General features: G+C 32.3%; 1 protein-coding gene across 3 annotated transcripts in view; it reads right to left on the reverse strand.

Moving 5' to 3' along the window:
• Window positions 1-12,836, reverse strand: part of LOC149785229 (glutamine amidotransferase-like class 1 domain-containing protein 1) — a 49,813-nt gene that overhangs the window by 7,681 nt on the left and 29,296 nt on the right. Inside the window, exons 5-8 of one of the 3 annotated variants that reach the window (XM_089979060.1) lie at window positions 10,089-10,183; window positions 9,429-9,522; window positions 8,513-8,624; window positions 593-3,597 (exon numbers count right to left, since the gene is read on the reverse strand). In XM_089979060.1, the coding sequence (XP_089835186.1) occupies window positions 3,579-3,597; window positions 8,513-8,624; window positions 9,429-9,522; window positions 10,089-10,183 (320 nt within the window). In that variant the 3' untranslated portion in view covers window positions 593-3,578. Of the gene's footprint in view, window positions 1-592; window positions 3,598-8,508; window positions 8,625-9,428; window positions 9,523-10,088; window positions 10,184-12,836 lie in introns of those variants that run through there. The other 2 variants (XM_089979058.1, XM_089979061.1) reach the window with 2 other exon arrangements.

The following is a 12,836-nucleotide window of genomic DNA, read 5'->3' on the forward strand; positions in this document are numbered from 1 at the left end:
AGCAGTAGAGCAAAAAGCAATATGCCAATAACAAGTGCTTCTTTTGTGCTATTCAATCAAATTTTGATAAAGTTGATACATATCCTCAAGGAACTCAAAATGAAATTTACATAGATTTATTCACTGGCCTCAATGATGGTCTGTAGAATTGGAAGATACTGTCAGAAATGAAGACGAATTCAGAATAACTGTAAATATGTACAAGAGAGTAGAAAGCAGTACATTAGGCTGGTGATGATAATAAAGACTGAAAAAGAAAAACATGTTGACAATCAAAAGGTCCTTGATTACAATGAAGAGAGGTATTACTATGAGAAAATAAAGATTTCTTAAGACCTGTGGCAGACCAGGTAAACAAGAATCAGTCAAAATATCACCTGTAAAATGCACTCAAATTTTTTTTAATTCTCAGAAAAAAACTCTCTGTACACAAAAAATTATGTTTCAATAAAAGTCACAAGTCAGAAAATATGCCTGATAACTATTCTATCAGAAAATTCAAGGTTCAATTTGTAATTTAATATGTTACTGAATGTGTGTTGGTTAAACTGAAAATATGATGAAAAGCACTAAGAAACCCCCAAAACAAATATACTCCATTCTGCCTTTTTATTTTTACCTTAAATCAGTACATAGGAGTTATAAAACAATAGTTCATGGAGGTATTGATTGCACACAAGTATTTTATAATACATTATCAAATGTGAACAACTTGAATTACAGCATAAGAATGCAAAAACAATGATATTTACAAAAGATAATGATAAACAAAATAAAATATCACCAGTAAAATATGCCTTAATTTTGTTCCTCATAAGAAAAACTTTCAATGCACGAGATTACATCATAATGTAGGTAACACAATCGATATCATGCCTGAAAACTCTTCTATTTATAAAATTCATAAATATCAGCTAAATGCTCCATTAGTCATTTACTACGATACTGAAGGTGAGTTGTTCAAATATAGAGGATGTTATCAACCAAGCCTCCCACCCATAGGCAAAACATACTCCATCTGTTTATAACATAAATCAGTACACATGAATTCAATAGTTTACAGAGATAATGACTTCATTCAATTACTTTATGATGCATTACATAATATAGCAAAACTAGTGTATTTTATCTGAAAACTAAGAAGGTATAAGCAATGGTGTTCAGAACAACAGTTTAACCCATCTAGTGTTGGTGATATCTGAGAGAAAGAAATCATCATTAGAGTTGAGGTACTCTGAAGAAACAATGTGCTTAAAACAAACTGCACCTGAGGTACAAACTATATAGCTTGAGGCTGTGATGCCTGTCCACAATGTGGATGACCATATTCACTTAATGGGAAAGCGTAGAGGTACAGCCAATAAGGAATGCAATTTAAATTTAAAATATTAAAAATTTGTCTCACTTTCAATTCATTAACTAATCATGTTAAGACTCAATTAAATCATCAAGGTATTATACAAGGTCTCAAGAAGGAGGTAGTAATCGTACCTAACACAAATGAAAAATAAATTTAATTTAGCAAGGATTTTATAGTGGATACATTTGTGAAAGTGGGACAACAAATGACAGTTAAAGGAATGATCTGATTTATTGAGAGCTTTTAATTCAGTGGGCAATAGTTGAAACAAATGGCAAAGAATTTAAGCCAATGAAATGTTCACAGAAATAAGATATTTTCAATTTATGCAAGCTAAATTTTGAGGAAAGATATTTACCAATACCAATAAATGAACATCTTTTAAAACTTCAATGATAATGATCAACAACCAATTTTTGCATTGTACATATTTTGGTAAAACCAGTATTTTATGATGAAAAATATGCAAACATTGTGGATTTTCATTTTTAGCATCCTGAGATCTTAGATTTGAAAGTTTAGAAAAATCAATTTATGGTCTCCTCATATCAAAAACTATTTCAATATTTTATTATATATGTGTAAATATGGGAGAAACTATAATATGGAATTAATAATTAACAGAATTCATGCTATATTTTTCTCATTCTAGAACTATATCTGACAGTGATGGCTGTTAGTGCAATACATACTAAGTCATTATCTAGTAGTAATTAGGTCAAATAATATATAAACAAAATCATCTGTTTAAATCATAATAATGACTCTTATTGGTTTTATGGCATCATAAAGAAAACTGATGCTGGGAATTGTGTTGCCTATAGCATATTTGTATCATATAACAAAAGCTGAATGTACCTATATTCAGCCACCATAAACTGATTGTGCTAATTTAAATTTTATTGTTCTTTCATGTCAATTTTCATCAATCATTGTTTTTGTGAAAAAAGATCACTCTTGCCATTTTTTATTTATTTTTCATTCAGGCATATTTCAACAGTTATTCTTCTCAGAGATTTTTCATCTGTTTATCAAACATGTTTTTTTCTTATTTTAAAAATGCCACAAAAAAAGAAATATAAATGCTGCACAAGCACAGTTTCCTAAAATGCTGACAGTGCTTTAAAAAAAAACAAAGACCTTTTCTAGTTTTCTTCAGGTGGAAAGGCATAATTTACATATTTCTCTGACTGCTAGTTCCCTTGTTGATGAAGGAGCAATAAATGTCATTAGCATTCAAAATCTTTTCTATGAATAAATGGATCCAATATGTCATTACTCTTTTTCAGACAATAAAGCAGGTAATCCTTACAAAAATCAGGCCTCACTGCACTAAGATAACTTCTGATTGTGATAAATCTATCAACCACTTAAGAACAGGCTGTTGAGATTTCATGACAGAAATAAAACTTTCATTTAATAATAGCAAGAAAGGCTCAAAACTGAAAGTGTAAGCAATATTACACAAACATAGCAACAAATAAGAACAAAGTGCTTCAAGTCTATGATGGAGTTGTCCTATAAAATGGGAGGCCTTATTTTCAAACTAGTGTTTGCAAAACTATAGAATCTGGTTTTTATCAAGCACTCATCAGAAGTTAGGTCATAATTGATTAACTCAATGAATTAGTTGATCAACTAATGTCAGTTACATGGTAAGTATGTTATATTACATAATCAGTGTCAGTCACATGGTTAGTATGTTACATTACACAATGTCAGTTACATGGTTAGTATGTTACATTACACAGTCCATGTCAGTTACATGGTTAGTATGTTACATTACACAATGTCAGTTACATGGTTAGTATGTTACATTACACAATGTCAGTTACATGGTTAGTATGTTACATTACACAGTCCGTGTCAGTTACATGGTTAGTATGCTACATTACATACATAATTAGTTGTTGTTGTTGTTGTTGTGGGGTTTAACGCCATTTTTCAGCACACGATAGGCTATGTATGGCGGCCAGAATTAATGGTGGAGGAAGAACCCAGGAAACCCCCGGGAAGAAGCACCGACCAACGAGAAGCTACTGGCAAGCTTTCTCACATACCCACATTGGCCGAATCCTGGACTCGAACCCACGCAGACAGAGGTGAGATGGCAGTGATCCGTAACAGAGAGCGCTTTAGACCACTCGGCCACTCGGGGCCCCTCATAATTAGTAGTTACATGGTTCAGAGATCTGTTACTGTCTCTATAAATGCATCCTTATGGGCAGTGCAATTTCCTGTGAAAAAAAGCAGATGATTCCAAACATGAGCTATAAACAATCTGATTTTCACTGGAAGCTTCGCCTAATACTGCATGGCATGCACAGCTTCGAAAACAAACAAAAAGAAACAAAAAAGGGAAGATAATTATTTCAATCAAGTCACCTATGTGCAACCAATAAGTACAATGGCTCAAATAATTTTAGAAAGATCATTGCTAATGCAATTAGAGTCTGTTCTGTAACATTTCTTGATAAACTGGTATCTGATAATTGTTCTACTCCTATTCATTAGCAAGGTAAGGATTAGCTACAAGAAAAGGCTATGTGTTACTTTCTCTATTAAATCTGAATGAAAAAATTTCCATTCAACTTTAAAATGTGGTCCGATTTAAATCAACTGAAACATGTTGGATGCAAGGGACTAATTGCATAGTCACTGACTAAATTGTGCAAACAAAATATGTTTAAAAAAAAAGTGAAGATTTAAATGTTATAACAAAACTAAAACATCACTGAAATATTACAATGGCAACATCAATATACTTTTTATGAAAACTGACTCATCCGCTCTTGCCCGAAAAAACATGTATGCCAAACTGCAGGAAAAATTCTTAGTCCAATATAAAGTTCAATATACTTTAAAAAAAAGAAAGTTAAAATATTTTCATGGTACGAAAGTCTTATCTGGTTATTTACATGTCTACAGAAACATGATTATTAAATTCTATTGTGGTATGTATATATTGTTTCTTTACTTTGGTGTATGACTGTATATTGCAATGAGATATAAAAAGGTGTTTACAAGCTTTAAACTCAATTTTAATAATGAACCTGTTGACAAGTTTGGGGTAATTTCCCACTGGATGATTAAGTCAGGTGGATTCTGTTACAATGTGGGGATGTATTGTGAAACACATCACACTGGAAGTATTGTAACACAGACTGAGTAGGAAAATATTGTGACATACAGCCATAGGGTGTTTATTAGGCTGAAGAAGTGGACACTAAATTCACTCATATTTCCTATCTTCTTGTTTTAAAATCAGATTTCAGAGGTATTTAATGTTGTTTTTTTATACAATTTGAGAGGACTCATTGGTTTGGATTATTTGTTGGAATTACAATGTGCTCATTGACTTTGGGCTAATAATTATTCTGGGATTATTGTGAATTCATTCACAGGAGTTTTGTGATGTACCAAGACCGTTTGTACTTCAGCATATTCAAGGATATTGGTATATCATCACATCCGAGACTTGAAACTCACTCAGAACACACCATTCTTTTAGACTTGTGATAGAACCTTTTAGGATTATTTTAGATTTAATTCACAATACCTTAAGTTCTCTTAAAGTTTCCCTTTATAACTTAGAGAATTAAATTGTTTGTTTCATTTTACAAACTTGTTGGTTTCGCTTCTCTCTGAATCTTAGTTTAAGACCACAGAGTCATAAACTTATCTAATGTAAATTGTTTTTGTGTAAAGCTTTCATCCAACAAGTTTAAATCTAAAAATGTATAATTATGAATAAAAACCAAACATTACTGTAATGACATGAACCTTAAAATCTGTTCATTTACATATGCAGAGAAATGTATCTACCAGACTTTGTTTTATTTCTGCAACTGTGTTAAGAAGTTACTTAAGACAGAAGACTGGAAGGATGTGTGCATGTACAGGACCATGTCAAGCTGACCAGAATGAATAAAATCTGAGTAATGTAATCACCATCAGTCAATAGTTAAATTTTTCTTGTTAGTCATACTGCTTTGAAATTAACATGATGTCGTGCTTTTTCAAAACATTGAGCAGTTATACATGATTTAGGAAAATTCACGCTTATCAAGAGTTTGAGGATAAAATATCTTACACGGACTAAATTCCTCCTAGACACCAATAAAAACAAGTGTGAGTGATTTAGACTTTTAATGTAGCTTAAAAAGCTCTTCAATCATACTGATATGATATCTGCAGTGTGGCAGTTTACAGTGATGTCAGGCAATCAGGCATCATGCTACACACATGTAGCATCATGTTCCACCCAGGCACATTATAGGGACACCAGGCCAATCAGTTCTAACACTAACCTTTTAACGTTGAGTGCCAAGCGAAGCAACTGCTAGTACCATTTTAAAAAGTCTTTGGTATGGTTCTGCTGGGGTTTAAACCCGCAACCTCCTGCACCCAAGGTGTTAGTGTCACATTACTATAGTTGAGAGTGAAGTCAAACCCATTTATAACAAACTTGTAATTCGAGAATCTTTCAGTCACAATCTTTGTACAATTTATTAATTTATCTCCTTTTTTCACAAAGTTTGAATAATTACTGGTTTACAAATCACCAAGACCCACCAATCTATCACCAACTGCCATTTAAACATTGTGTATTTAACAATAAAATGAGCGTTGTCCAATCTTAAGGCCAGATGTGTTTATTATGACATTAAAACATGGCTTGCTGGTATATAACATCCTCTGGTTGCCTTGTTAATATCAAAAGTTATATGTAGAAAGACAAAAACTTAAAAACTTAATTAAAAAATTACACTGCCTGAAAACCATCAATAAAGATAAGGAAGGATTCTCAAATGAATATAACATTTTATAAACATTTCGTTTTTCCAATGTTTTCATTTTACAATATCCGATCAAGAAATGAAATTACATATGGTTATTACATCTGTGTGATCCCCCTCTAAGAAAGGATAACTCTCTTATAAGGCCACTTTCCTCCTGCAGAAGACATAGTCTCATAAGAGTGGGACCACTGTATGCCTTTGCTCAAAGTCTCAGAAAAAGCTAGAAATATGAGTTTCAATATGTCAATCAACCTCACCAAAAACCTCATTATCTCTTGACCTATTACCAAAATCCTCATTATCCCTTCATATATTACCAAAAACCTCATTATCTCTTCATCTATTACTGAAAACCCTCATTATCTCTTGATCTATTACCAAAAACCTCATTATCTCTTGATCTATTACAAAAAAACTCATTATCTCTTGATATATTACCAAAAACCTCATTATCTCTTCATCTATAACCAAAAACCTCATTATCTCTTGATCTACTACCAAAACCCTCATTATCTCTTGATCTATTACCAAAAACTTCATCATATATTGATCTATTACCAAAACCCTCATTATCTCTTGACCTATTACCAAGATCCAAACCATCAACTAAAACCTGACATGAATGATTACACAGTATTACATAATATGGGTTAGCTTAATTGAGAATCAACAAACATGTAACCCTAAGTGGACTAAAAAATATGAACATACAGAAACTTTAAGCCTTGATTATTCAAAAGGTATTTATTTTATTGGATTTCTTTCAAATATAGATTAGATTAGTTGTATTTACAGCAACAAGTCTGTAAACCTGAACTAATTAATAAAGATCATACGATGTCAGTGAGAAGAAAAGAGGAGCATAATTTTAAAAGATGATATTAAAAGAAAAAGACAAAACAAAACTAAGGTGTGTATAATACAGTGACTCAGTTGGACACCATGCTATAACTTTACCCCATTTTATGTGTTTCAAATGCACAACATAGTATAATGAAGCACCATTTTATCATTGTCTCAACTGGACATCATTGTTATTATTTAGTAGCCCCATTTTAACAGTCTCAATGGAACATCATTACATAATGTATCCCCATTTTATCAGTGTCTCAACTGGACATTGTAACCTCATTATATCAGTGTCTTAACTGGACGCCATGATATAATGTAACCCATTTTATCAACTTTACCAAAAAACTACGAGATCTTCACCCTGGTGTGATTGCCAGAAATATAGTATCCCTGCTTTGCAATCTGCTGCCACTGCCAGAATAGTAGTAGCAATGTCCTGCAATCTAATGCCATTGCCAGAAAAGTAGTACCCCTATCTCACAATCTTCTGCTATTGCCAGATATATAGTACCCATGCAATGCAATCTGCTGCTATTGCCATATATATAGAACCCATGCAATGCCATCTGCTGCTATTGCCAGACATGTAGTACCCACGCCTTGCAATCTGCTGATATTGCCAGATATGTAGTACCCATGCAATGCAATCTTCTGCTATTGCCAGACATGTAGTACCCATGCAACACAATCTGCTGTTATTGTCAGATATGCAGTACCCATGCCTTGCAATCTGATGCTATTGCCAGATATGTAGTACCCATGCTGCCATTTCAAATGTAGTACCCATCTCTTGTAATCTGCTGCCATTGCCAGAAATGTAATTCCCATGTGTTGCAATCTGCTGTCATTACCAGAAAAGGAGTATCATGACCAGCAATTTGCTAATGCTGACACACAACCACTCAAAGAATATTCTAACATGACTGAGCTCTTCCTTTAAAGAACTTTCTATGTTATTAATCCTCATATTTTGTGCTTTTATATTGGAAAGCATTTCAATCAATTAATGAAACAAGTCACTAATACATTCAACAGAATAAAGCTTTATGCTATGATGAAACACACATTTCCAATGTAATACAATTTCTAATTAAAAAAACAACAAAACGAGGTTATGAAACAGAAAGTTTTCTCCAGCATAAGAAAAATGCTTTCCTTTTTATACACTACTAATCACAAAACACACAAGGCCCTAAAGACTCATCTAACCTGAAAATACTCCCAAGCAAGAAAACGTAAAACAAATATACTTACAAATGAAAGTATGAAGACCATCAATTGTACATACATACATATAACTATAATGTAAGGTGTCATGTGCATTTTAAGCAAATTTGTTTTTCATTAAACTATTCAAAAACAAAACAAAATTTGAAACCAATTTAAGACACAAATAATACCCAATTTATAGAACTTTTTTAAAAGAGTTTACCAATTTATTACACTTTATATCTGTTTAGATCTACCATTACTTGCAATAAGACAGCAAAAGACCTACTTCTGTGTACTCATTAGGATTAGGTTTTGAACTGCCATGATGGTAGACTGCACATTCTGCCCTGTGATGACATGTCGGTCAATTATCACATGAATTGCATCTGGTTCACTGCCTGAAATAAATTAGTGTTCATCTCGCAATCAGTCAAGTACTTTATAGTCCAGATTTGGAAAGTAGAAAAAAAAATATAATAAAGGATAAAAATAAACTTTTGTGATAAATAATGATTCAATTTTTAAAATCCCTAAGTTTGTGAATACCTGATCTGTTTAAAAACTAGATATCAGACAAAGCTTAATACAATTTTTACAACATCTAAGATTACTAGTTTTATATCGCAATCTATCAAATGACTTTTGTGTTTGTTAACTTTAATATAAGAAGCATGTTACCATCATCTTATGACACCACAAATGATGCCATAATATAAGGGAAAGAAAAGAAATAAAAACAGAGGAATTCCAAATGTGTTTCAAAGTCATTTCACTTCACCGTTCTGCTGTCTGGTCAAATAAAAATAGAGTTTTTCATCATGTGATATATATATTCTTACATCTGTGCACACTTAAAGTTAAATTTATGAAACTCATTGGATAACTTCAATCTTGTGCTTGCCAAGGAATGCAAAAAGATAAAAATGACTCAACTTGCCTGATAAATTTCATTCGAAATTTCAGCCCTTGTTATAAGTATGTAATGTTTTTCAGCAAAATAAAAAATGATTTAATATATGACATAATGTAAAACATATTATCTAATGGCTACTCAATTCTGTCAATTTAAATACAAAATACAAATATGAGGCACCAGGAAAGTATTCAGAAAGTCAACAACATGAAAGAACATTTTCAAAAGAATGTCACTCCCTAGTGGCCCAAGATACTTTGATCTGTGTAAGAGATAAATTGTCACATACTGCTATACTGGCCACCATGCTCCTTAATGAAATCTTCAGGAATTACTGGTAAGGATGCAAATTCTGGATGACGAGCTTCTTCAAATACTGATGGCTGAAAGGAGAGCATTATAGCCTAGGTTCATACACACACAGATATATATATATATATATATATATATATATATATATATATATATATATATATATATATATATATATATATATATATATATATATATATATAATTGAAATCAATACATGTTTGAATTCATAAAAATAAATAATCAGGGTCAAATTATCTAAAACAGGTGATACTCATGTTCTTCTAATTGCAGGCAGTTTCTGGTTTTTGACTAGTAGATCAAACATTGCTTGATGATGAAATTTTGATTCTCTAGTTCTTACAAATGAAACTCTTCAAAGAAATTGATATTTACTGTTGTAGAAGGCAGAGTAAATTGCAAGTCCTACTTGACAGAAATCTGTCTTATTCCCCTGAACTGTAAAACAAAATAACATACCTTATCATTAAATACATCATTGTACACGTTTACTTTTGCACCCAAAGGTTATACCCAGAATTTTCAATGCACAAAATAAAACTAATAAAAAACTTTTTATCTCCAAAATTCCCCAGAAAATATTGGCCATTGGCTGAATAATGTAGATGATTCATACCCCAGTTAGGCTATAATCCTCAAACCACCATGATCCATTATCCTTCTTGGCACCAAACAAACCAGCTACACCCATCCCTACTGCACACAAAGGCTCTGAAAATAATAATTTAATTAACAATAAACTGAAAATAAGAAGGAAAAATTTCTGAATATTAAAACTGATTAATCTTCAATGCCTAAAATCTAAAACATAAAAAATTATGGCCTCACCAAAGTTTAATAGGCAGGTTTTATTCTTAAGCATATTTCTATTAAAATAGGTATATTTGCTGCTGCATGAAATTTTTCCCCATATTTGATTAGCATGTTCATTTATGTATATTCATGCATAAACAAATTTTAAGACAAAAAATACCCAACAGAAGAATGGGTGATGTCCAAATGGCCATAGCTAGCACAAATGTAAAAATGAACACAATCTTGCAATTTCATTAGAACTAGTTCTTTTGACCTTTGCTGTATTGATCACAATTCAATAGGGACCTGCCCTTCCTCAAATGCAAATAAGCTGGACAAAGAAACTTCAGACAAGCAGACTTATCAAGTAAAACCCAAAACAAAAACAATTTTAGCTCATGTGTCTTTGACCTTTGACTTCTGCACTCAAGAATCAATAGGGAGGTCCCCCTGCCTAAATGAGGACTATCTATGCCATCTGACGGAAACTGGGGCCAGGAAACTTAACTTTCCAAGTCAAAGCCAAAAAACATAACAATGCTGACTCCAGGAACACTGACCTTTCAACTTCTTTTGACCTTGAACTTGTATCTAACAGTGCCAAAATCAATAAACTATTTCCTCTACCTACGGGTAAGCCACATATGAGGTTATTGAAAAACAAAAGATATGTTGTGGTAATAACCTTCTCTACATCTGACCGACAGCACTGTCAATATATCATCCTTACCGGGGGGGGGGGGGGGTAAAAATAAAGAATAAATATTCTAATATACTACTGATATTTTCATTTAACAGTTTCAAAGAATTATCATCTTAAAGTTTGTGTAATAGATAATGAGCAATTCCGCAACCAATCCTTCGAAATATAATGATTAGTTATTGGGGTGGAATTGTTTTTAGCACAGCAATAATCTGATAATTATACTGTGCCAATGCAAGAGGAAAAAAGTGTGTTGCCCAAGAAATATTTTGTTTGAAGGAATAATATCAGTAGAAAAGAATAATTCAGTTGTGCAGAATGTACACACATATGCATGAACAGGCAAAATAACTTTCAAAATGAATATTGAAAGAACATAACATAAAAAAGACCAGAACAAGATAACAAAACAAACTCACCTGATGTCAATAATATCTGTCCCGTTTCTGAGTCATTTATCAAAAGCTGCGGAACTAGTTGCCCATTTTCATGCTAAGTACATAAGCATAATACCAAATACAATTTTGGAAATATCCATTAAAACGTGATGACAGAACATTATGCAGATGCTCACCTTATGTCAATAATGTCTACCAAGTTTCAGCTGAGGGCAATTCATCAATAGTCATGGCACTAATTACACAGGTATGTCATATGTAGTATATGCAATTAAAACAAAAAGGGCCATAACTCTGAAATTTTTGTTAACAAAACAGGCATACAAAATGACATCTGCATGTTGACTCCATGTCAATATTTCTTCCAAATTTTGGGGTATTTATGAAAAGCTATGGGAACACACACACATACACACACACATACAGAGTATATGTATGTACAGGTTAACACCAAAAGGGGGCATAACTAAAACAAGAAACACAGAAGAGCATGACAAAAGAATCTGATTCAATATTATCTGCTAAATGTTGATACAGTTCATACCTATGATATCTGCAAAATTTTGATACAGTCCATATCTATGATTATCTGCCAAGTGTTTTGTTATTTATGTAAATGTACAGAATAGAAAGTCAAGAATAATGCTATATTAGTCTATATATATATATATATATATATATATATATATATATATATATATATATAGTGTGTGTGTGTGTGTGTGCTTGTTGCAAGATAGTGGAAGATTACATGGCAATTTTAATCTTCCTCATGTGCAAGGGTGCTACTATGCATATTTTCTCTTTCTCTTGCCCTCTTTTTCTCTTCTCTTTCTTACCATTTCTCTTGCACTCTTTCTCTCTTGCCCTCTTTTTCTCTCTCCTACAACCTGCACAGACACGCATACATAATTTCCATCTCTTGCAACATAAACTGGACTCTCTCTCTCTCACCTATGATAAAGCTTGCAAGCTATCTGTAGTGTTTATGACAGTGGTAAAATAGGTCACTCAATACTGTTTAAGGACTGTAAAGGCCACTGTCCTGCTGTTAATGAATAGATTCTAAATGACAACAACAAGCATCACTTATTTGTCATTATTGCCTGTAAAAACAATAACAAAAATATGGAGGGAAGAATAAGGGTTGATTTTCAACTGAGAAATCAATTAGGCCATACACTTTCAAAAGGAGAAGCTCAAAGTTCTTTCTGTATAATGTATAATACTTATCATAAATGGTAATTATTTATTTGGTCCTTACTGACCACCGAATTAATTTGTAAAAGATGATAACCACTATATGATACTGAACATAAAATACATTTCATTAGGTAAGGAATATTTTAAAGTTGACTTCACCTGTACTGAGGATAAATTAAAAATCAATTGCATTATGAACATAGCCAGATGGGTTATGTAAACACAAGGTAAAATAACAATTGTTTCCTGTAGGATAACATCATTA

Source organism: Sinohyriopsis cumingii, chromosome 13 (genome assembly GCF_028554795.1).
Source record: "Sinohyriopsis cumingii isolate HCF-2022 chromosome 13, ASM2855479v2, whole genome shotgun sequence".
NCBI lineage: Eukaryota > Metazoa > Mollusca > Bivalvia > Unionida > Unionidae > Sinohyriopsis > Sinohyriopsis cumingii.